At 28.2% G+C, this 27,746-nt stretch overlaps 1 protein-coding gene across 5 annotated transcripts in view; it reads right to left on the bottom strand.

Annotated features, from left to right (window-relative positions):
• The window catches only part of LOC129613890 (uncharacterized), a 72,835-nt gene that overhangs the window by 20,788 nt on the left and 24,301 nt on the right, over positions 1–27,746 (bottom strand). For 4 of the 5 annotated variants that reach the window (XM_055528200.1, XM_055528201.1, XM_055528202.1 and 1 more), the window contains 4 exons: positions 12,473–12,542; positions 6,657–6,706; positions 3,297–4,496; positions 3,140–3,232 (listed from right to left, as the gene is read on the bottom strand). In XM_055528200.1, the coding sequence (XP_055384175.1) occupies positions 3,140–3,232; positions 3,297–4,496; positions 6,657–6,706; positions 12,473–12,542 (1,413 nt within the window). The remainder of the gene's footprint in view (positions 1–3,139; positions 3,233–3,296; positions 4,497–6,656; positions 6,707–12,472; positions 12,543–27,746) is intronic. The other variant, XM_055528204.1, reaches the window with a different exon arrangement.

Genomic DNA, 27,746 nt, shown 5'->3' with positions numbered 1-27,746 from the left:
CATTAACTGTTATACTTCTAGATAGTTTTTATGAAATTCCTGTGACATTCAAACCGTCTCAAAACAAAGCTTTAAAAAAAATTTTAAATTTCATGAAAAATGTTCAGCTTTTCGATTTAAATTTTCAATGCATACTATAATGTTTTGAAAGTTTAAGTAAAGTATACTCAAATTTTTAAATGCACGGTTTGCTTTTATTTTGCGTTTACTAAACATTTTGGATAAGTGGACATTATAAACATAATTTTCAGTTTAAAACTTGGATCATAAATTTCATAAGTTTGAGTTTTACTTGCAATTTGGATGTCACAGTTCTTTATTACCCCCATCGTTAAAATTACTAGTCAATTGACAATTTTCTTCTTTAATTAAAACTAGTCGTGTGTGCTTGCATTGCAAGCCTTGCAAGTATTATGCCTGGAGTTTTGAAATTGTGTTCCATTCTGTGTGTGATGTATTTTGAGTTTACTTTTTTCCTCTTCAAAAACACACCCGTAATTTACAAATAAATATGTTTTTTTCCTAATATTTTATAAGATAAAACTTAAAATAAGGAAAGCTCTTAAAACTAATTAAGAAAAAGTACATAATTAAACAAATAATTAGTTCCTTTGAGACCTAATATCTTTTAGTAATTTATTTTAGAACCTCGCTTTAAGTTATGTCGCATAAAATCGTAAAATACCTTTAACAATAAGCACTTTAAGCGATAAATTACTGTATACGCATGAAATAACTTGCTACTAAAATTCATTTGGAGTTTATAATACATGCGAATAAAACGCGTGACTGTAGAATGAGTTAACATCAATACTAATATATAGGGTAATACGTAGAGCATACGATTTCTATGCAAAAAGTCCCAGGTTCGAACCCTGAAAAATGCGATTTGCCAGATGAAATTTTTTTTAATTGATAATTTTATTTTTTTTTAAATGAAATTAGAAAAGCTTCACACTTACAAATCAATATCATCGAATTTCCGTTCCAAATATTTTTTTGTAAATAGCTTACTTGTAAAAAGTTTAATGCAATAGAATAACATTTTCTTATAAAATTTTACCCTAAAAATATATTGTCAAGAAGCTTAATGTACACTTACATATGCATTGCTTACTAATACATTTTGCAACAGATCGCGAAAAGAATGCATAACTAAATGCATACGTACATAATTATTACAAAACAATGTAGATTTTATTAAAACATTACAATTTTCTTAAAAAAGTGATCACTTTTTGTTATAACTCACACTTCCAAATATGAATTTACATACATACAATTTTTATACCACCAAAATTAAATAAAATATTACCCCTGAAGGATGTAGTACCATTTTGTAAAAAACGGTTACAAAGCATCTTGGGAGGGGGTAAAGAGGGAGGGCGGGTGGAATTCTTGCTTTTTCTGGGACTCTAGAGGTAAAATCCTATCTAATGCCTTTTGTCCCATGTCTCTAGCCCTTCTAGAAGTACCCGTACTTTTTGGTACCTGAGAAGTAGCTATATATATATAATGTAAAATATGATGGTTTTTGATGAGTTATGCGAAATATGAATAAAATATAGAATTATAAAGGAAAATTCAAGGTACTGCGTAGCCTAGTGGTTAGCGTGGTAGTCTCATAGCCAGGAGGTTATTGGATCATTTTTGGATTATTTTAAAATTTTTTTTTTATTTTGTTTAAATTTTGTGTTTTATTCTTATGTTATTATAAAAGTTTAAAGAAAATTTCCAAAAAAATATTCTTATAATAGTTTGGAAAAATTCGCAAAAATTTTAAGTACATAAATATGTATGTATGTATATCTTTTTTTAAAGCTTCCTGAGTAATTTTTTTTAAGCTTTCTATATGAATATAATAATATTCAAAACTGTAGAATATATAAAAATAAATTTTAAACGCATAATTATTAAATCATGGGGGTAAACATACAAAAATTAATTTTTCAAATAAAGAAAAGGTTTAGTCAAAACTAAATAATAATTTTATTCAAATATATGTATGTATGTATATATGAATATATGTGTGTATGTATATATGAATGTTTTAGAATTGAAGATTTTAAAATTTTTCTTTCCAACAAATGAACGTATGTACATATGAATGTATTAGAATCGAAAATTTTGAAATTTTGCTGTTGGAACAATTAGAAATAAAATTATTAATACAAACATACATAATTATGAATGGAGACCTGTTTTTTTCAAACTGTGAGTGAACATATAGGATTGAATTTTCCAAATAAAGAAAAGGTTTAGTCAAAAACAAAATAATAATTTTATTCAAATATATGTATGTATGTATATATGAATATTTGTATGTATGTATATATGAATGTTTTAGAATTGAAGATTTTAAAATTTTTCTTTCCAACAAATGAACGTATGTACATATGAATGTATTGGAATCGAAAATTTTGCTGTTGGAACAATTAGAAATAAAATTATTAATACAAACATACATAATTATGAATGGATACCTGTTTTTTTAAAACTGTGGGTGAACATATAGGATTGAATTTTCCAAATAAAGAAAAAGGTTTAGTCAAAAACAAAATAATAATTTTATTCAATTATATGTATGTATGTATATATGAATGGATTACAATTTAGCATTTTACAGTTTTTCGCTTGGAACAATAAAAATAAAATTCTAACTACATAATATTCAAAACAATAACAAATGAAGCATTAATATTCATTTGCCACAAAACATCTGATGTCTTTTATAAAATCTGACATTTATTTAAGTTTATTTCGATTTTTCGAACTTAAAATATATGTAAGATCATTATATTTTCGCATATTATTTATTTCTCGTTCTCGGTTTGTGTTTCTAATAATAAAAAGTATCATTCTTCTAGCAGTACCCGTACTTTTTGCCACCTGAGAAGTAGCTATATATATAATATAAATTAACATATGGTAAATATCTTACGAAACGCATCAAGAAGTTTTTTAATACACTTTGCTGGAAAATGCGTTTTCTACAATTCGGAACGCGTAATATTGTAAAGTACTAGAGGTACAATACGTCGTGAGTTTGCGTTTATTTTTACCATGCTGTTGTTTGTGATTATAAATATTTACAGCACTACTGATTTTTAAAGCATATGATTTCACTAACGTTACGTACCGTGATGAACTGCGACTGTAACTATGAGAGGTACGGCCAGAAGAATATGAATAGTTGGATCGTGAACTGTTAGCACTACTCTCTGTGGAATACCTAGAAAAGTAAATTTATTTAAAAATTTTCACTGAAAAGTCCAATAAAGTTAGTTTTTTCTAACCTAGATTTTGAACGACTGTAAGATGACGAAGGTTTAACATTAACATCTAATAATTTCTCTTTATTAGAATCATTTAGTTCTCTTAACTCAGTTGTTGTTGGTTCACCTGCTTGTAGTTTATCAGATACTTTTATGTTTTCGTCAACAGTTTGCGAATTGGATTGGAAAAGCTCTCCAGAATTCTTAGCTTCTTTCATGTGAAATGTTGATAAATTGGAGTAATAGCCTTTTCTAGATTCAGGCGAAGATGAAATTCCAGATATGAATTTATTAACACTTGGTACAGTAAAAAAAGTTTTGTTTGACACTTTTTCAATACTTTTAATTTTTTCTCTTGCTTTTATGGCAATATTATTTTTTAATTCATTTAAAAGTTCAAAATCATTCAATTTCTTCTCTTTATATTCGTCTACCATTATTGCATTAACATAAGAATCTAAATCTTTTCCACTAATTGTGTTTTCATTGTAATTATCATAGCGTCTGTCGTTTCCATTATATTTTGCGCTCTTGATCCCTTCTAATGACGTTGTTGCTACCTTCGTAGAATGCAAATGTTTTTGGCTTTTGCAATTGACATCATTGTTATATAAATTTAAAGAATTTGATTTTTTTTCTTTTTCTTCGTAAAACTCTAAGCAAGCGATATTGTTCATTTTATTATATTGGCTTCTGCCAATTGTTTGGAACTCATTAAACGCATTTTCGTCATTAAAACTTGTTGAAACTCGCATATTTAAATTGTCAGGAGCAGAAACACTACAAGTTTTATAATTTTTACGCGAATTACATAGTGCTTTTATCTCAGTGGAATTTATAGTTTTATTTTCAAATTTTTGGTGTTTACCAAAATATTTAACCTCATTTAAAGAAGTTTGAAATGAAATATTGGTTTTAGATTCAGAATTTATACAATTTACACTTAAAATAGGGGATCTTTGTGATGATGGTGATCTTGACAACTTGTAGGGCTGCGTGTTCAATCCAATGTTTGGTTTCTCGTCGACCTTTATGTTATTCAAAAGCACTGGAGTTAATTTTCCATCACATCTATCATCCGGCGAGCTAATATATTTTTCATAATCCTTTTTTTTCTTATTTGTAACGGAAAGCTCTTTTGATTTTCTGCATCCGTCCTCTTTAATATTTTCTAAAACTTTTTTTGAAGGTGAACTTCTAAAATTTGCCAAAATATAAGAACTTTATTAAAAAATTAGAAAAAAATCCATACATTTGCATATTCGATAAAATTATATATATTCATATCATTTACCTATATAAACATATACTAAAATTGTTTGCAAATAATATTAAAGCTAAACATCCTTACCTAACGTAATGCAAACCAATAAAACCTCAATTGAGTTTTATATATGTCCCTCCAATTGCTACATATATGTTAAGCAATGAAAAATAAAGGAATGAACTATCAGCTCACTTTTTAAAATCAAAATAAAATTAATACCCGTACAATAAAATCAAGTGAAAATGATATTTGATATTATCCATAAAATTCAGTTTAAAATACTCAATATTTATTTAAACTTTAATATGTAGATATTCACATTTTCTAAAAAAAATTTAAATTCTATATATGTGTGCAACGTATGTAAAAAAGTTCTATTGTACATACGAGTATATATGTATGTATATACATGTATGTATGTAAAAAATTAGGAATTATTAAAGTCAAATATTTAAATATCATATTTGAAACTTAGGATTTTGCAACGAAAAGGTTTCAACATATAATCAAACCATATCTTGTGATGTGAAACCTGCGGTGTGGCAAAAAATTTATTGAAAGTGAATTTATCTTAATTAGGAATGTAAGGAACTACCCTGAGTAACCTCCTTGCATATTAGAACACAACGAGTCACTTTCAAACTTTGTTTCTATCTCTTTCTCTTTTAAACTACCGCAGTTTGTGAATGAACAATTAGAAAATATATAAAAAAAGTGTTAAAAAAAGACTATTGTTTTATAGAAACTTACATATAAAATAAATACAACAAAAGGAAAAAAGAACAAATTATTTTGGAAAAAAAAGGTGCATAGTTTAAAATTGTTATTCTTAATGAAAAAATAAATGGATGTTCTCCACTAAATACTTGTAAATATTATTTAAATGAAATACTTATTCAATAATGTTAAGTTTAATTCATAATTCGGTAATTTTTTTAATTTTGAAAAACATTTCAAATAAAAGAAAACTTTTGTTTTAAACTAAAATTTCTTCGGTTAAAATATTTACACCACAATTATTTATAAAGTATATTGTTTTAGAATGAATAATTATGCGAAGTTTAAATTATGAAGAAAGACGTATGTTCATTATACGTTACATTATGTTCTTTTATAAAGGCAGTAAGGTATTGTGATGTTAAAATGCATATGCACATTTACTATAAAATTATAAAAAAAATTTATTCGAACATAAACGAATATTTTTTCGTTATACCAAAAACCAAAAATTTTAATTTTATATTGCAAAAGTGTGAAGCTTAAAAAACCATTTGCGAACCCATTTTGGTTATTTTATTTTTAATTGAAAAGGTTTGGAAAAAAGTTATTGTTGATAAATTTTTTTTTTCAAAAATAAAACCGTCTAACAATAACAATAGTTTTTAAAACAATAAATTTTTCTTTACAAAATTCAAGAAAACTTTAAACAGTGAGAAAATTAGAATGCCACAATTTTCTCTCATTTTTGTTCAAAAAGTATTTTATCTCAGGCAAAAACTTTATAAAGTTTTTAAAGAATAACTTGTTGAAGAAAGTACAAAATTTTATCTTTGAACTGGTTTTTTCATTACCGAATATTTATTTTTTTTTTATAAAATGTATACAAAATTAATAACTATGTATGTAATGTAGCTAATGACGAACATTCCTAATGTAATGTAATTAAAGTAAACAATACTAATATAAACAATGATTGATAAGACATACTATTTTGTAATTTTGTTGCAAATTCCGTTTAATATTAGTTTAATATTATTAATTAACTGAAATTTTTAAACGAACTATGATGGTATGTTTTTTGCAAGCGGATTTCGTTAAAAAACATTGTAAATAACAAATACATATATGTATCTTAATTTAAAATTAAATCAATAAATTTTTAAAGCAAAACTTTGTGTCATTGTAAAGGAATTGTTTTAGTAAAGTCAAAAGAAAGTTGGTTAGCAAAACGCGTTGATCGTTTTCGAAACAACCAAACGGTTTTAAACGAAAATTTGGAGGACAATATTTTAATATGCTATATGGAGGCTTATATTTTATTACTTAGTATTTTTTTACTTCCCATAATTAAATACAAAAAGAAAATATATTGATATATTAAAAATTTGTAATACCTCTTTGAAGGGCAAAATTCATCTGCGGAGTCAATGTTTTTTTTACTTTTCTGAAAATAAATTAATTGAAAAGTGAATTAGTTTTAAGAAATATATGTTTTTAAACGATTCTTTTGCATATAATAATTTTAAATTGATTTACGCGGAAGAAAAAGCTTTTAATCGCACTAATTTTCTTTATATCATGTACATATGTATATTTTGTATTTCCTTAAATAAAATAATTTAAAGAAACTACACATCGACACTCGATAAGAACGATACGCACGGCGACTAGTTAGTTGTTGTAGATGGAAATTTGTCAAACGGAATTTAGTGGAACATATTTAGTTGTCACGCGGTTTGTTAATTTATAAATAATCAAAAGCAGAGATAACTTTTTTTATAAACAAATGAACGTATTAAAATTAAATATTAACTTGCTGACTCGCAGTAGTGATAAGAAATGATATATGGGAGTGTATTTCATTTTTTTAATTGTATAGATAAGAGCATAGACATAACTTAATAACAAGATTAAAAATGTTGTGCGCCTTAATGTTATATATATGCATGTATGTCTTTTTTAGAGACACAAAAATCACGCTTAAAAAAATCACGAGACGGTGCTCATGTCGATACTACGTTAAATTAAGAAAGTAAGGATACTGCGGATTCAATAAATGATAAAATTCCTTGTAATGTAGAAGATGTGTATAATCAGTTGATCGGTGATGTGTATATAAATTACTTTCCCTTGAATTATTCATATAACAAATTCAATTTTCCATTGTCTTCAAAACCTGACGTTAAGAGTGTTAAAGATAGGTAAAATAAAAGAATTGAAAAATACGAAATCCTTAGGTTGAAGTAATATCCCGATTTTTGTAACGTCAAATATTTTTTCAAAAATATTAAATAATTCGTTTAATAAAATAATTATAAGTAGTATTTATTAATCGACTTGTTTTTGAATTTTCTAAAATTACGCTCATTTTTAAAAGAGGAAATAAGTTAGATACCTACATACATATACATACATATGTAATTTATATATGTACATATAAATTATCGACCTATTATACCCTGCACTTTGTGAAGGGTATATTAACTTTGGTATGGAGTTTGTAACTACTTGAAGGAGTCATCTGCGGTATGGACATATACATATATATAATCTTGCTCAGCGTAAAATTCTGCGTCGATTTAGACATGTCCGTCCTAAGTTCTTTATTTTGTGCCAAGGACGAACCCTATTGCAATTGGACTAATTCGGACAACGGGTTCGGGTAGCTGCCATACAACTCAAAGAGTTTATTTTAAATATTTCAAAAACTAATAAAGCTATAAATATAAAATTTTGTATACATGTGTTCAATTACATTCTACATATGCTCTAAAAATTTTAATAAGATAGATGCATCTGTTTGGGTGGCTGCCATCCAAAAGCGAATTTTTTATATTCGGAAAAATAATAAAGTCAGATTCATGAAACTTGGCAGTTGTGTGTCCAATTATAGGTCAGATATATTTCTGAAGTTTTAGTGGAATTGCTTGACAGGCTCGAGTAGCCCCCATACAAGTCCAAAAGCTTATTCTAAATATTTGAAAAAATAATAAAGTCAGATTCATGAAACTTGGCAGTTATATGGCCTATTATAGATCAGATATATTTGCGAAGTTTTAGTGGAATTGCTTGACAGGTTCGGGTACTTGCCATACAACTCTAAAAGCTCATTTCAAATATTTGGAAATATAATAAAGTCAGATTCATGAGACTTGGCAGTCTTGTGTCCAATTATAGGTCAGACATATTTCCAAAGTTATGATGGAATTTCTTTACAGATTCGAGTAGCTTCCATGCAAGTCCAAGAGCTTATTCTAAATATTTGGAAAAATAATAAAGTCAGATTCCCGAAACTTGGCAGTTGTGTGTCCAATTATTGATCAGATATATTTGTGAAGTTTTTGTGGAATTGCTTGACAGGTTCAAGTACTTGCCATACAACTACAAAAGCTAACTTTAAATATTTGGAAAAATTATAAAGTCATATTCATGAAACTTGGCAGTCGGGTGTCCAATTATAGGTCAGACATATCCGTGAAGTTTCTATAGAATGGTTTCACAGGTTCGAGTAATTTCTTTACAATAAACGAAAGGTGCAGGGTATAAATCGACTGAAACGTTTTTACTTGTTTTAATTTTACTTTTGCAAAATTTTTATTTTTTTTGGGCTATTTTAACTTCGCTTTTGCAAATTAAAAACTTTAGTTTTAGTTAAGCTATTATTTAGTAGGATAGGTGATTATTTACGGGGTTTCCTGAAGGGAAAATGGCTACCTCAAGTGCTCTAGCCGACGTTGTTGAAGTTATGTCATAGGTCAAAACTTAGAACACCACAAAAAGTTTGCAGGTTTATTTTTCGATTTGCAGAAAGCATTTCATTCCTTGAATTTTAATACTTTTTTGCATAAATTAAATAGAGAATCGACAGTAATATAAATCATTCAACGACTGAAACAACAAATGCAACGTTTATATATAATGTTATTTGACAACATAAGGGTGTCCAAATAACACCATACATAAACGATCTAAAGTTCTGTTTTGGGGTTTTTGCTGTTCTTGATACCATTAATTTAGAAAATAGTATAGCTTAGGGATTAAGAGCTACTTTGATATAACTTTTTCAGATGAGTAAAATTAAGATAAATTTTTCCAAGACAAGATTGTTGATTTATCAGCGTTAACGTCGTATTGCTTTAAATAAAAAAGTCAGTATAAAAATTGCAGAAATTTCCGTAGAAGAAATCGAATCAGTCGTTTTCTGAAACAGTTTTTGATAACAAATTAACCTGTAATTTAAGTTTGATTAACTTGTAACTAGATTAATGTGGGTGTATTTTGTTAAAATTATTGTAGGGCCACTCATCCTAGTAATCATTTAAGAGGAAGTAGTGCTATTTTAATTAAGAACACAAAAAAATAAAGAAGAATCAATTCTAGGAACTTCTTTTTCTAGAAGAGGCACTTAGGCTCAACTTATTACCGTTAAAATTGAGTCTATTAAGAATATTGCCTACTTGCGGGTGGAAATCGATTCTTACAAAGAGCTATCTATAATGCCAAACATATGGACTGTTGTTTTGGAATGACCGCAATCAGTGATAGAGAAATAAGGAAAACTATCCGACCAATTGGACCTAGAGATGCCAAAAAGATCTCAGATCTTATTGACTTTTTTATATTCAAGAGGATTTCATCAAGTTTTTTGAATTTGGAACATAGTTTTATTTTTCATTCGGATCACTTTGCTGTATATTAAACCTTGGTGAGCAACTGGTTAAAAAACGAGGGTCAATCCACTTTTGTTAACTGAACCACAGATTGGGTAAACTTCAAACAGGACATTATTAAAAATTGAAATTTAAACGGGAAACTACAGAAAGGTCAATTAGACTTCGAAGTGAAAGGTTTTATTAAATTAATACGGGAAGGCACCTGGAAAAGCTATGTATATATAATTCAAACCCGTATCAAGTAATTATCCTAAAACTGTAACTGATTTATTATTACGAAAAAAAATTAAACGATTGTGAAGATTTTTTGAAACACTCAAATGAAAATTAGAAAATTTAAACTTAGTATCATATAAAAGAAAGAGTACTAAAAACCTGGTAAAGCAAATCTACTCTTGAAAAAACCAGATGGGCCATGAGTAAAAGACAATAATCATAAAGATGAAATATTTTCCGATAATTTTTTGTCCATTTTAAATTAATTCTGTCAAGCAATAAAATCGCCTGAATCAATTAAAGTTCCAGATTTCGATCTTATTATTGATGAGATAATAAGAGAATTACCGAAAAAGGCATTTATATTTTTGATATGTTCCTCATGCTTGCAAAGTAGGGAAAGTTGTTATGATAACAAAGCCAGGTAAGCCCTCAAATAAGACAAAGTCATATAAGGCCGATACTTCTGTTATCAATAATATCAAAACTTTTTGAAAAATCGTTTTTAACAAGGTTGGTGCCGATAATAGAAATTAAAAAAAATTATTCCAATTATTCAGTATTCCCCATATTATACGTACAAAATAATTAAGTCTATATGAACATATAGACTTAATTATTTTGCACATATAAAGTTATGGAATTGTGCTAAGCAAACACATATCAACAAAATACGTGCTTCGTGATATGGTGACTGCTTCCTAATATGTACGCAATAGTAACATTTATAGGGATTTGGGTGTTCCTGAAGTAAGTGGAGAAATAAGGAACTGTGTCATGAAACATAGAGAGTATTTTATAAATGCTATATTATTCCTACGATGCCGCAGAAGGTTTTGGAGGAACTTGCTCTCATCCTAATATGGATGTTTTTATGGGATCTCAAAACAATGGAAAGGGTACTAGATGATCATTTTAGAGCCACTCTGGAGAGGGGCTCTCCTGTGCAAAAAAGGTAGTTCGCTTATCAGGTGGGAAAATCCATCGAGACGGCCCATGGGAGTAGATCACGCCTGCGGCGGCAAAAAAGAATATCCCGCCATCTACACTGGCAATGTGGCCATGTTGAATTCTCGAATAGCTACGGGTGAATATTGATAAATTAAAAATAATAATAAGTAAACACATAAAATACTAATAAAATAATAATAAATAAACACATAAAATACTAATAAGTAAACACATTTCCATTTTTTCATTTTGTAGTATGGTATTTGTACTACTCATGTTTTTAAATGTTTTTTTAGGAATGTACATAATAATACATCCAGATGGATAGGAGACACAGGAAAGTTCTGTTCTGGTTAAATAATAATGGTATACTTATAAACTTTTAAAATTTGAAGACCATCCAAGCTAGCGTCTTAGAACAAAGTAACTGCAACTATCTGTTAAAAGCCGTTTCGAGATTAAGGTTAATATTATTAACTTAAGGTTAATATTATTTCCTGACATTCCTTCACAGTTTTTCTGTGTTAGAAGAAACAGGTAAATTTTAAATTTTTACAGAACTAATAATATATCATTGATTCGGAAACGTAAAAATTTTGTAACAAGGACTTCAAGTTTACTTTATTTCGGAGTAGTAAATTCTAAAAAAATTTGAATATTTAATTTTTTTTAATTTTTTATTAAAATTAGCTGCAGAGTGAAATGAATACGTGTATTTTTTTTTATTCTTTAATGTGTGTTAAAAATAATATGAATTTTTAAAAATTTAAGCCGCCGGTTTTTTCACAATTTTATTAACTTCAACTTTTTTTTAAAAAGTTCATTTACAGAAAATTTAGTATAATTTGCTATGGAATACAAATTTCGGAATACATATAAAATGCTCATTAAAATCGGATTGACCGAAGAAACTGAAATTATGCTGGCATTTTCGGGGGAATTTACAGTAAATTTTTAACAGTGGATGTTTGATTGTCTGTCAATTCTAATAGGTTGTCATTACTTTAACTGAATTTAAGTATTTTAGTTCTTTATAATAGATGTATACAGCTCACACTTAATGCACCTATACTTTAGTCACTTTCTTTTGCCGTCACTAGTTAATTTAATATAGATCCTTTCAGGATTTTTTCGGGGATTTGAAACACAAAGGGAAAAAAGTAACCAAACAAAAGTTAAGGAGATTTTCGAGACTATTTCGTTTTTAAAAATCTTTAGAGCGATATGTCACATGATTATGACAGCCTAGTACCTATCTACATTTGGTAGTGTCCCTGCCACTGCGGTATGTCACGAATAATATAGTGTTGATCCAAATTGATTGAAAACTCTTAAAGATCTAAAAACACAATAAACCTTGAAAAAATTACCTTGCCTTTACGAAATTTTTTCCTTTTACCATTTTCTTCCGATTTATCAAATTTTGAACTTCTATATTTCCTGCAATAAAAGAATATGAAAATATATAATTAACATAATTAAACATTGGTAAAACAAAAATGTAGAGTAAGTATGTAAATTAAAGAAAATGAGTAACTATAATATATTTGTGTAATATTACATTTAGGAGTAGTGTGAGAAGAATTATTTGGTATTGCGTATCTCGTTTTTCTAGAATGCAAGGCCGAACTTCTCATATATGCAAAACATGCATTTGCAATGGGCGACAAAAACAGGGACGCCATTAAAAACTTAAAAAAACCCTAAATTAAAAAAAAATTTTTTTCATCCAAAAAAAGGATTCCAAATTTTTTTTTTTATATCAATTTACAGCGAAATTAACTTGATAAAATGTACCATACACAAACATAATATTTCATTCTTAATAATATAAAAAATGTGCATGAAAAAAAAGTCAAATACGCAAAACCATAGACTCCTATAATGTACAAGATGCCTAATATTTTTGCGTATGTGTGTATAAAAAGTTTTTTGTTCAGAAAAAAGACTTTTCATTTCTTTAGTTAATGTCTTTATATCTAACAAGTCCCAATGCTCAGAGAGAAACTTGAAAGCATTTTATATGGGTTTTTTAAATCGAATGGCTATTTTTTGAGAGGAAATATTAAAATAAATTCACACTTATTATAAAGCAGGTGAAATTTAGAAAATATATTTGAAAAATCAAAAAAATATATTAATATTTTCATTTTAATTCATTCATATTTTCATTTTAAAATTCTTGAAGCAGCGGAAAAACAACAAGCGCAACCTTCGCCTTCAACGTTTTATATGTTACTGAAAGCATTTCATTATTTTTAAGTGAACAGCTTTTTTTTCTCATAGGGTAAGTTAACTCAAGATATGGGAAGTAACTGTGGTGTCAAATTGAAAATATAATTAATGAAAGATAATTATTAAATATTGATATAAATATGTAAAGAAAAAATTTGAAGAGGAAATTAGAAAATAATATTTAAAATACAATCAAATATTATTTTTTAAATACAAATTTTGTATACACTTCTAAATTTTACCTCTATTTGTAAGAAAAATTTTGAAAATTTAATATATTACCTAAGTAAAAAATATTTAAAAGGTTTTGGAAAAGACAATAATATATTTTTATGACCGGATTCGAATATCTTTTTTATTTTTGAAATAAATATTATCTTAGCAAATGACTCAAAAACTCAGGTAGAAACAAACAAAGATTGTAAAACGACAGGTAGAAGGTACTGATGTAAATTTTTGTCTGTTTGCGTTTATTATTAAGATTCATACACAGGCAGGGCCATTTTATAAATAGATTGCTCTTGTTTACCTGCTAATAAAATATAAAAGAAGAGCACAGGAAAAGTTTTGAAGCACTCAATATTACATGTTTGAAATAGTTTTAAAATAATTATTTAAAAAACAATTTATTGGAAGTAGGTACATACATATTTATTTTTAATAACTTAAAAACTAACTGAAATTATTTGAAACAATTTTATAAGTAACATATAAATAACCGAAATGAGATTATTCAAATTGTTGAAATGTGTCAACCTATATTACTTTTAATAACATTTTTGTTAGCCGACACTACTCAACTTACCTTATTGGGAAATACAAAATGTGCAAGAACAAGTAAAAACGTTTCAGTCGGTATGAACCGATTGAATTATACCCTGCACCTTTCATTGTTGTATAGCAATTACTCAAACCTGTGAAACCATTCTATAGAAACTTCACGGATATGTCTGACCTATAACTGAACACACAACTACCAAGTTTCATGAATCTGACTTTATTTTTTTTCCAAATATTTAAAATTAGCTTTTGGAGTTGTATGGCAGGTACCAAAACCTGCCAAGCAATTCCACTAAAACTTCGCTAATATATCTGATCTATAATTGGACACACAACTGCCAAGTTTCATGAATCTAACTTTATTACTTTTCCAAATATTTAAAATAAGCTTTTGGACTTGTATGGGAGCCACTCGAACCTGTCAAGCAATTTCACCAAAACTTCAGAAATATCTTTGACCTATAATTGGACACACAACTGCCAAGTTTTATGAATCTGGCTTTATTATTTTTCCAAATATTTAAAATTAGCTTTTGGAGTTGTATGGCAGGTACCCGAACCTGCCAAGAAATTCCACTAAAACTTCGCAAATATATCTGATCTATAACTGGACACACAACTGCCAAGTTTCATGAATTTGACTTTATTATTTTTCCAAATATTTAAAATTAGCTTTTGGAGTTGTATGGCAGGTACCCGAACCTGTCAAGCAATTCCACTAAAAGTTCGCAGGTATATCTGATCTATAACTGGACACACAACTGCCAAGTTTCATGAATCTAACTTCGTTATTTTTCCAAATTTTTAAAGTAAGCTTTTGGACTTGTATGGGAGCTACTCGAACCTGTCAAGCAATTCCACCAAATCTTCAGAAATATATTTGACCTATAATTGGACACACAACTGCCAAGTTTTATGAATCTGGCTTTATTATTTTTCCAAATATTTAAAATTAGCTTTTGGAGTTGTATGGCAGGTACCCGAACCTGCCAAGAAATTCCACTAAAACTTCGCAAATATATCTGATCTATAATTAGACACACAACTGCCAAGTTTCATGAATTTGACTTTATTATTTTTCCAAATATTTAAAATTAGCTTTTGGAGTTGTATGGCAGGTACCCGAACCTGTCAAGCAATTCCACTAAAACTTCGCAAATATATCTGATCTATAATTGGACACACAACTGCCAAGTTTCATGAATTTGACTTTATTATTTTTCCAAATATTTAAAATTAGCTTTTGGAGTTGTATGGCAGGTACCCGAACCTGTCAAGCAATTCCACTAAAAGTTCGCAAATATATCTGATCTATAATTAGACACACAACTGCCAAGTTTCATGAATTTCACTTTATTATTTTTCCAAATATTTAAAATAAGCTTTTGGACTTGTATGGGAGCCACTCGAACCTGTCAAGCAATTCCACCAAATCTTCAGAAATATCTTTGACCTGTAATTGGACACACAACTGCCAAGTTTCATAAATCTGACTTTATTATTTTTCTAAATATTTAAAATGAGCTTTTGGAGTTGTATGGCAGGTACCCGAACTGTCAAGCAATTCCACGAAAACTTCGCAAATATGTCTGATCTATAATTGGACACACAACTGCCAAGTTTCATGAATCTGATTTTATTATTTTTCCAAATATTTAAAATAAGATTCTGGACTTGTATGGGAGCCACTCGAACCTGTCAAGCAATTCCACCAAAACTTCAGAAATATCTTTGACCTATAATTGGACATTCGGCTGCCAAGTTTCATGAATCTGACTTTATTATTTTTCCAAATATTTGAAATTAGCTTCTGGAGTTGTATGGCAGGTACCCGAACCTTTGAAACAATTCCACTAAAATTTCAGAAATATACCTGACCTATAATTGAACACATGACTGCCAAGTTTCATTAATCTGACTTTATTATTTTGTCGAATATAAAAAATTTGCTTTTGGAGTTGTATGGCAGTTACCCGAACCGGTGCAGCTATTAGATTAAAATTTTTAGAGCATTTGTAGAATATAATTGGACACAAGTATACAAAATTTTATATTTGTATCTTTATTAGTTCTTTATTAGTTAAATATTTAAAGTAAACTCTTTGAGTTGTATGGCAGCTACCCGAACCCGTTGTCCGAATTAGTCCAATTGCAATAGGGTTAGTCCTTGGCAGAAAATAAAGAACTTGTGAAAGTTTGGTGTCGATTGCATTATTCGTTTTTGAGTTATCGTGCGATCGGACGGACGGACATGTCTAAATCAACGCAGAATTTTACGATGAGCAAAAATATATATATATGTCCATACCGCAGATGACTCCTTCAAGTAGTTACAAACTCCATACCAAAGTTAACATACCCTTTACGAAGTGCGGGGTATAAAAATAATAAGAAATATGACACGATCAGTGGCATTTAAAGAAAAAAACAGGAACGAAGCCAAAAATTCGTAATATTTCGTAAAAAAAATTGAGTATTAAGACTTGTTAGATGTAAAGACATTACTTTAGTCCACATATAAATTTCGTACGCGAAGGCTGTTTCGCTAAGCGGTAAAATAATTTATTTGTTGTTTAAAATTTATTTTAATTTAAATTTAGTGAATAATTATATTAATTGTTTGTGTTATTAGATAAAACGAGAAAAAAATATAGTTGACCTTGTCAACTCTGTGATACCCGTACGAATTTGTTATCCTATGTGCGAATAAAGATGCTATAACTGACTATGAAGTTACCGTATATTAATTTACGAAAATGTGTTTTTTAAAATATTGTTTGTGCCAAACTACTATTGAAGTTGTACGGCAGCTACCAGAAAGAGCCAAGAAATTTTAAGGAATTTTATCAAGCACATCGGCCCTACTAATATATTCGTTTGTGTGAAATTTCAATACCACAGCTTTTATAGTTTCTGAGATATAGCCAAATAAATTTTGAAGTTGTATGGCAGCTACCCGAACCGATACCCCGATCATGTCCAATTTAAATAGGGTTCTGGCACTTACTACTATAAATCATTTGTGAAAATTTGGTGAGCTTAGCTCAATTAGTTTTTGAGTTATCGTAGGGACGGACGGACAGACAAAGCTAAATCAACTCAGAATTTGATGCTGATGAAAAACATACACTTGAGTCTATATCTAAGACCGTTATTTCTTAGCGTTACAAACGGTAAGGCAAATTTAGTATACCCTTCGAACATACGTTCGTGCGGGTATAATGAAGATTTATAATTTATATTAACTAAATTTAGTTTTTTTTTCATAATATTTAGAATAAAACAATGGAAAATAGTACTAAAGTTTATTTAAAAAGAAAAAATTACTTAATAAATTAGTAAGATTCGGTGTACTTTTTAAAGTTTCTATTGTAATATTTAAACATAATATAATAATATATTTGATTACGTTAATATAAATATGGAGAAGCGATAGTCTACGAGAAAAGGAGAGCGTAAATACTATATTTACATTTACTTTGCCAAAGAACGAGAATCATCAGGGATAAATGTATACAAACATTAGGAAAAACGAATTCGACACCACCGAAGTATTTTTAATTTGTAAGAACTTTAAATTTTATTTTGTTGTCTGTGGCAAATATAATTTAATCAATTACTTAGTAATGTTAAGATTTGAACAATTTAAATAAGTATGTAAATAAGTATGTTAATCTCTAATAAAAGAAAATTAAAAAATTTTGTGAATTTAGTTGAATACATTTTTGTCATAAAATTTCTAGTTTTAAGAAAAATTGATTAAAAATTTTATTTTTTTATTTGAATATGTTATGTAGTTTATTCAAAAACAATTTTGTTATGTATTTACTATTTTGGTTTTAGCTGAAAAATATTGTGTTACCTGTAATTTATTATAATGCAATTTGTTACCTGTAATAAGTAACTAGTTTAAAATTTAATTTGTTAATATTTAAACGAAATAAAATAATTTCTGCATATTTTTTGTATTTAATCGTTTTTTATTTTCAAGCACCCAAAACCACCATGAACGTTTCCAATTTATTCGAAAATACTTAATATAAGAATATATTTCGCAACAAAAAGTATGATGACCAAGTTTGAATACACCGTATGTATGTATTAGTAAATTGTGCATTACGGAGTCTTGAGAATAAAGATGCCTGAGATAGTGCATACAACAAAAAATGCTCATAGAATTAAACCAATGTATATGTATAAAGAAGTAGTTCGACTCTCCGTTTACATCACACTAATGCAATCACTCACCAATATTTGTATACAAAAAATTCCCTTAGCTAAAAGAGTTAAGCAGTATACTTTCTTATTTTCATTTTTATACACATCAGAATTTTTGGGAGAGGGAAAGAGTACGCAATAGATGTCTAGCTGTTTTTTTATAATGTATTTTTAAATGCGGGAGTTATTTATTTTTTCGTATATTTAAAGTATAGGAAAAAATATTAAGAATTTTAAAAGCGGGAGTATTATTTCTGTAAGTTATTCCAGTACGTGGTGCCAGAAATTGTATAAAAGCGAAGAAAAACAAAATATGAATATTAAAATAAAAAAAAATTATAATCTACATTCTATACATATGTATATAATTTGAAAAATACAAATAATATTAACAAAAAGCTTAAAATTTGTAATTAGTAATTGTCATTACATTTACTGTAATATAAACTATGTATTTTTTATTTTTATTTCAATTTTGTTTTAAAAATTCAAAACAAATATTTCTTATGAATATGCATACATATACGCGTATCGGTAATAGGCATTTTTTTATAAATTGCTTAATTTCTATGCTTCGTCTACATTGCGGCTTGACGTGAAATTAGCTCGAAACTAATACTAAATTTCAAATCATTATTAACATTTCAAGTCAAGTAAGCGACTTGAGTGAAGCCGGCTTCAGATCAAGTAACTTATATGTAGACAATAATAATCTTGAAGCAGCCATATAAGTGCGGTACATTCATATTACTACATTATATTGAGTATCTACCTTGAATAGGTATGTACCGTATAACAAAGTATAAAATTTTAAATTTATAACTATAACTTTCATACATTCGAATGTTTTTAACTAACTTTTATGAAATGAAAAATAAAATATGAAAAAAAATTTTGTTATCAAAGTAAAAATAACAAAATTTTTACCTAATTTAATTCAATTTTATTTCAGTTCAATATTTTTAATATACTCGTTTGTTTACAATATTTTGTTTCTTTCTTGCCTACACAATTCTTATAACCATCTATTTCTAAATAAAAATGGAATATTTTAAGAATTTGGAAGCAAAATGCAAACGAAAACTAACAGAATGGAACGAGTTGAACTACTTATTAATAAATATACTTTGGTTGAAATTATTTTCTGAAATTTTGATTCGGAAAAATTTACAGAAACAATTCTTAATGTTTAAAATTAAATATTAATTTAATGTTTAATTTCAAATATTTAAAATTAAGTTTCGGAGTTGTATGGCAGCTACCCGAACCTGTCAAGCAATTCCACAATAACATCAGAAATATATTTGACCTAAAATTAGACACACGACTGCCGAGTTTCTTGAATCTAGCTTTATTATTTTCCCAAATATCTAAAATTAACTTTCAGAGTGGTATGGCAGCTATCCGGACCAGTGCAGCCATTACTAAAATTTTCAGATCATATACCCGAAGCTACCCGAACACGTTGTCCGAATTGGTCCAATTACAATAGCAATAAATTATTAATTAAAATTACGACTTATCGTAAAACCAAAAAGAGCGGAAACAATAAAAGAAATAAAAAATTAAAAAAATCCTTTAGTATTATTTGCAAAAGTAAATAATGTACATGAATTAAAAAATAGTGGTTCCGTGTCAATAAATTTTTGTAGTATGTTTATGTTGTAGAACAGAAAAAGATCTTAACTTAAAAAATATTTGTGTAGATCATAATACAAAAAGTGATGATTGTCCTATACAGGGTGTTTTACATAATTTCGATGAATTAGAATCTTAATCAAAACAATATTAAACAAAGATTTTGAATTCATTTGCCTAAGTGAAACACACCTAACAGACAACGGTTCTCATAAGTTGATAAAAGCAAATAATTATAATGTCGAAAGAAAAGCAGTGTTCTTATGAAGTTGGTAAAGCAATCGCAATTATTTTGAAAATTTAATCGTTGGTATTAAAGCTTTGAAATAACATACAATAATTTATATAGGTGTATTATACAAATAACCGCAGGTATTTAAGTGCACAGAATGAATTTTACCAAAATTCTCATATATTGAGGAACTAACTGAAAAAAATTATAAAGAAATAATAATTGGAGATTTCAATATTAATTGGTTAGCAAACTATAATATGAAAAGTAAAATTCAAGAAATTAATACTAATAAATGAAAATATTAAAATTAGCGATATTGGGACTGTACAAATAGATGTATAAAAGAAATTATAAACATAAAAAAAAGTAAAAACAAAGTATTTAAAATATAATAAAACCAGATTTCTGCAAAGAATATTGCAATATTCATTATTTACATTGTAACACTAAAGCACAAATATTTAAGTTTAAAAAGCATTGTTAATGAGCTTATTGTCATTAAAAATGAAGTAAATATTGGAGGTTAATGGTATTCTAATGATCAAGAAATTTTAAAACGAAAAGCTAAGACAATATAGAACTGAAAACCAAAGGCCGTCGATATAACGAGTGGTATGGATACAAAATATTAAGAAATAATTATAAAAATAAATTAAGTAATCTATCAGAATGGTAGATCAAGCGGTACACAAGAAATCTATGTGGAAATCGATAACGAAACTATGTAGTAATAAAATCAAAAAATTTAATAAAACAAGTTAATTTTTGCAACGAAATTTTGAAGTATAATCGTGAGATTGCAAATAAATTTAACGAATACTTCGTTGAAAGTGTCAATTTAATGTTTTTATATCTAACAAGTCCCAATGCTAAGAGAGAAACTTATTTTATATGGATTTTTTAAATCGAAATGGCTATTTTAGCCATTAATTAAATTAATTCATATTTATTATAAAGCAGATAATATTCCGAAGATATATTTAAAAAATCCATTAAATATAATATTTTCATTCACAATTATTTTAAAATTCTTAAAATACAGGAAAAAAGGCGGAAAAACCACAAGCACAACCTTCGTCTTCAACATTTTATTTGGTACCTAAAGCATTTCATAATTTATAAGTGAACAGCTTTTTTTCTCATAGTGTAAGTTAACTCAAGATATGGGAAGTAACTGTAGTGTCAAGTTGGAAATATAATTAATGAAAGAATAATTATTGAATATTGATATGAATACATAGTAAAGAAAGAAGTTGAAGAGGGAATTAAAAAATAATATCTAAATTACAATTAAATATCATTTTACTAATACAAACCTCAAAATTTTACTTCTATTTTTAATTGAAAAAAAATTTTAAAACTTCATAAAGCAAAAAAATATTTTAAAAGTTTTGAATATTTTTTGAAAGGATTTGAATATATTTTTATTTTTAAAATAAATAGTATCTCAGCAAATGATTCAAAAATTCCAATTGTAAAATGGCAGGTAACAGGTAGTTATTTAAATTTTTTTCAAATTGATCATGAAGACAGATCAGGCCATTTATACACAGGCAGGGCTATTTTGTAAATTGATTATTCTCATTTACCTGCTAATAAAATATGAAGGAAGAGCACAAATAAATTTTGGAACCATTCAATATAACACGTTTAAAGTAGTTTTATAATACGAGTACTCGTAATTATGTACAAAAAAAATTGGTTAAACTATTTGAAATTATTTGAAACAATGCTATAAGTATAAATAACTGAAGTGAGATAACTCAAATTTTTGAAATTGTCCAAAGAGTACTGCAGCAAAGTGTTCCAATTGCTTGGACCCACCTAGCAAACTGTAGGGGATGCCTTGGAACTGCAAAAACGTAGAAACAAGAACAGCAACAACAACTTGAAGAATTCTGAACGCCCACCGAGGCAATTCACCTCGAGAATAGTCTTAAAAGATGTAACATCCAAGGACGTTCTCCAAACGAAAACTGATGACGGTGGCACGAGCAATAAAGCAAGGGTCAGTGACGTGAATGTTTTGTATAAAATGCAAAATATGATGCAGAACATGCTAGATATGATGGACAAAATCTGTCAGAGATTGAGCATTTTAGAGAGCGAAGAGAAAAAATCGAATACCAAAAGACCTGGTAAAAGATGGCACGAGGTAATTTTAAAATAGCAACATGGAATTGTAATGGTATTGCAAATAAAAAGGACATGCTTGAAGTTTTTCTGCATACACAGAATATAGACGTGTGCCTCGTAACTGAAAAATATATGACCAATGGTATTGCAAATAAATAGGACATGCTTGAAGTTTTTCTGCATACACAGAATATAGACGTGTACCTCGTAACTGAAACAAAAACTGACAAGGACAAGGCAAAGGCGTTTGCGGATCATTTGGCCGATATATTCTGTTGGGGATAGCGCTACTATTCCAATTGTCAGAGAAAGAGATGTTGTAGAAGAAATGAGGACTCTTAAACCTAGGAAGGCTCCAGGATTCGACTTAATAACGGCCGATATTTTGAAAGAATCACCCAAAAGGAGTATAACGATGCTTAAGCGCCTAATAACTGCGTGTATAAGGTTCAATTACGTGCCTGAAATTTTGAAAGTTGCAGAGATAATCATGCTGCGCAAACCTGCCAAACCTATAGACAGGGCGACTTCTTATAGACCAATCTCATTGTTGTCAATGATTTCAAAACTACTAGAGAAACTTTTATTGAGAAGACTCCAGCCTATAATTGAAAGTAAAAGGTTAATCCCGAATCATCAATTTGGTTTTCGTCGGAACCACTCAACCATAGATCAGATTCATAGAATAACTGACCTAATAGAAAATTCACTGGAAGAAAAAGCAGTATGTTCTATTATATTTTTGGACGTGGCCCAGGCCTTCGATAAGGGTTGGCATTGTGGATTAATAAAAAAACTTAGGCGATTACTACGAAGGCAGTATGTTGACCTGCTCGAATCTTACCTGACTAATAGGGTATTTCGGGTTAAACAGGAAGAGGAGTACTCTTCGCTTAGGGATATCAATTCGGGGGTACCACAGGGGAGTATATTGAGCCCGATATTATACTTGCTATACACGTGTGATATTCCTGAATCGGAAGGAGTGACAACAGCTACATTTGCTGATTATACAGCAGTTATCGCAATTGGATGAAATGAAAATGAATCTACACAAAAATTGCAAAGGGGCAGTGATGAGATCTCAAAATGGACTAGAAAGTGGAATATAAAATTTAACGAGGTGAAATCAGTGCATGTAAATTTCACTAATAGGAAAATTGACAATTCATTTTCGGTTCAAATAAATGGCGTGTTTATTCCGTCAGCAAACACGGCGAAGTATTTGGGAATGACGTTGGACGCGAAGCTCAGATGGAAGGAGCACATAAAGAAAAAAAGATCTCGACTAGAGGAAAAATACAGAAAGTTTGAATGGCTCTTGGGGAGGCGTTCTAAATTGACAATATAGAACAAAGTTTTGATATATAATCAAATATTTAAGCCTGTCTGGGCTTACGGTATTCAGTTATGGGGCTGCGCAGACTCATATTCAATCTATACAAAGATTTCAAAATAGAGTATTACGGGACATTGTAAACGCCCCTTGGTATGTCCGTAATGCCGATATACACAGGGATCTCACGATCCTAAGTGCCACAGACGAAATTAATAAGCAAGCAGCCAATCATAAAATGGCGGCTCGATTGGTTGACAATCAAAACTTTGTTAGGAGACTTAAACGTACGAGACCTTTCGAGTTAGTTTGAAACTTTTTATCTGGAATAATGAGTAGTTAGTACGCTATTGTGCCAGATGAAAGGCTTGTAAATAATCAAAAAAGTTAGAGCAAAATTAATGGTTAGTCGTTTCCGATTAGTTTTATAGTTTATTTTGAGGAGGGTGTTTTTTAGTGGATTAAAGTTCCATACTACTGCTTTTCGTCTGGCAGTGATTTTCGAGATTTTTCACCCTTCCTCTCGGTAAAAAAAAAAAAAGAAAAAATTGTTGAAATGTATTACACTATATTACTTTTATTAACGTTTTTGTTAGCCGACACTAAACTTACCTTATTGAGAAATACAAAATGCCCATGAAAAATCATACATCCTTCCTCATTAACATTTTAAAACCATACTGAAATATGGATTCGAATACTTTTTTTTAATTTTTCCTTTCCTTCGACGTTTCTTTCTTTTTGTGCAATAGAATTTAAATGGGAAGCTTTTTAAAAAATGTGTGTAATATGCTGCGATTTTTTTAAAATAATGAATTCTTTTTACGTAAAAAATAATAAGAATAAACGATCAGAGGAAAAAAATAATAAGAAATATGACACGATTAGTGAAACTTAAAGAAAAAAAGCAGGAACGAAGACAACAATTCGTAATATTTCGTAAAAAAATTGAGTATTGCTACTCGTTAGATATAAAGACATTAATGAAGCAAACAGATCTATACTTACAAAACAATATGAAAATTTTATTAGCGTTTGTAGAACAAAACTCAAATTTAAGCGTCTTACACTCCATAATTTAATAGTAGTTCTCAAAACAATGAATAAAAATAAATGTAGATATACATATGTGATATTAGAATGATAAATGACTTCTGTTGAAATCATATTGAAAAAGTCAAGAGCGCAATACTTTGTAATAAGTTCCGTTCAATCAATGTGACGTCTATATTATTAAAAGTATTGGAAAAAGCGTTATTTAATCAATTTGAGGAATACTATGAAGAATATTTTATATCTCAACTTCAATCAGGATTTAGAAAATGTCACAGGTGTGAATCTCAAATTAATTTGGTTGTAACAAATTGAAAAATTACTGTTGACGACACAATAAAGTAGTAGTACGAGTAGTAGTCCATTCGAGACAGTAGATCGTGATATTTTAATAGATAAATTAAAAAAATATGGTATTGACGATATTGAATTAAAATTGGAGTAACAAAAAACAAAGAACAAAAGTCAATTGTTAAGTTTCCGGTTCCATAGAAACCCCATTAGGTGTTTTGTTGTTTTTGATTTTTATAAATTATATGAAGAGGTTTGGAAAAATCAAATAACTGGTTTATAATCAATAAACTAAAAGTAAATCTTCAAAGCTCAATGTATGGTTATCAACAGTATTTTAAATTAAACAAAGTGAAAATAAATTCAATAGCTCTTGAAATTATTAATGAAATTAAATATTTAGGTATAATACTCGTAATGGACAGTAAATTAAGCTTTAAATCTGATTTAGGTTATATGTATATGTAAAAAAAAATTTACATATATAAGTAAAAAATTAAGATTTTTTCAAAATTAAGAAAAAATTTAACGTAATTTAGTCAATAACATTTTTCAATGCAATGCCCAAATCTCATCCTAAATACTGTTCATCAATACTTTTTATGTTTAACATAGATATGGCGAATAAACTACAAAAATGTATTCAAAAAATGTATCTGTATTCCAAATTAAAAATAAAATGGTGCCAAAATATTTAAGCAACATGTTAACAAACGTTGAAAGCTCTCAAAATTATTATTTAAGAAATATTTTTGATTTTAGGTTGAACAATAATCATCGATGAATGTTGTAAAGACCTAACAAACATTCTAAGAACATTAAATGTTGCTAGAGAGTCCTCATTCCTTAAACTGGTAGAAGCTTTCAAAGCTACCCAAAGGGTATTTGGAGAAGCAAAAATGTGGAGCAACCTCCACCTAAACTTCGTATCCGCAGCACAGCATACGTATCAGTAGGATAGATAAACGTTAACGAGTCTACACTCTTTGATTCATTAAACAGAAAATCCTTTAACTGTAGGGAATACACATTGTTTGCTTTCCTGGATATAATGAAGGAGAACTTAGTGAACCGGTATTACCACAAAAAGCCTAAATTGCCTAATCTAACCTATCCTATTGAAGCATAATTTATGACGACTTCAATGTCAGAATTGAGCTTAGATTAAATTAAAAAACAATATTGTGTTATAATATTAAAATTATAAACAATACTATGTTCATAAAAGTCCCCTGATATAAAAAAGAAAAAGTAAATCTGACAAATTTATATGTTATGGAAGATTCTTGTTTGTTATCAATATATTTATGAACGAACCAAAAATTAAGTAAATGTTTAAAATAATTTTGTTTTGGTAACAAAGGATATTCGCTTTTATTTGGGTTGATTATATACAGATATACAGATCATAAGAATCATAAATAAATTGGAAAAATCAGATCATAAGAATCATAAAAGGACAGCTTAGCAGGAAATAGAAAAAAAAGAAGGACATCTGTAAAAACTTACCAGTTTGAGGTGAACTTCTAAAAGTAACAGCTCATAAAGTAAGTAAAAATTTTCATGCTTCATTCAAAGTTTGAACGAACTAAGGAATAAAATACAAATTTTTTTAACTGCCACACATCCATCAAAGGTCTGTTGCAAACCTGTTTAAGACATAAATTTGTCTACTGGATCTGTCTGCTGTTGGAAAAAGAGGTACCGGGCTTTTCCTGCATATAAATAAATGCTTATAAATTCGGAACCCTACAACATAGATTTATCAATGGGAGCTTGTTTTACAGACGATTGATTGTTCTTTATTTTTGGTCTCACAATTAATTTGATTTGAGCCAAAGCTCGTCAAAGTCAGAACTTTTGTTTTTTTTTACAATTTTTTTTGAAATATTTTTTACAGTACTGAAAATTTGTCGAAAATTTTTATTATTTTTTTTCTTTTTCGATGTGCTACGGTGAAAGCTAAAAGTTAATCGTCAGAATTTTTTCCTCTATCTCTTACAGTTTTGCCAGTAAAACGTGTTAAATATGTTCAAAGACATGCGAAAAATGCATTTTTCATACATTTCATACAAATTCCAAATTGTACATTCTAAATCAAATTGTTCATACCTTTTTTTCCATAGGCTGTAGCTCGAAAAAGAGTATATCGGAAATATTATTAGAAACTATTTTATGACTTAGAATTTCATACAAAAAACGTAAACATTTTATTTTTCAATTTTTAAAAAAATATACTAAAAATTACAAAATATATGTATGAATATATTCAAGTAGGTACAAAAACCAAACATTAAAATTATAATTGATGACTTTTTAACCAATATTCTTTTTGAAAAACTGAAAAATAGAAATTTCCCTTAAAAAATTTAAGAAACAACGTTTCTATGTGTGCGTAAATTCATGAAAAATACAAATGTAAATACAAATATTTTTGTTAGACACTGACCACATACTTATAATAAATATATAATTCAAAAATTTTTCAAAAATTTAAAAATTTTTAAAATTTTGAAATAATTTTATTCAGTTCATATGATTTGATTTTCAACATTTTTTTTTAAAGCACACTATGTTGTTTTTTATTATTAAACGTACTGACTGCGTTAATATGGTCACATTTTGTCATAGTATGTGTAGATCTCACTCATAGATACATATTTGTTTTTTATGAACAAAATAAATTATTTACAAATCAAAAAGGTTTTTTATTAAAAGTAGC

Source organism: Condylostylus longicornis, unplaced genomic scaffold (genome assembly GCF_029603195.1).
Source record: "Condylostylus longicornis isolate FDR11 unplaced genomic scaffold, ASM2960319v2 ptg000094l, whole genome shotgun sequence".
Classification (NCBI taxonomy): domain Eukaryota; kingdom Metazoa; phylum Arthropoda; class Insecta; order Diptera; family Dolichopodidae; genus Condylostylus; species Condylostylus longicornis.
The sequence above is the reverse complement of the archived record's forward strand: the minus strand, read 5'-3'. Positions and strand labels throughout refer to the sequence as shown.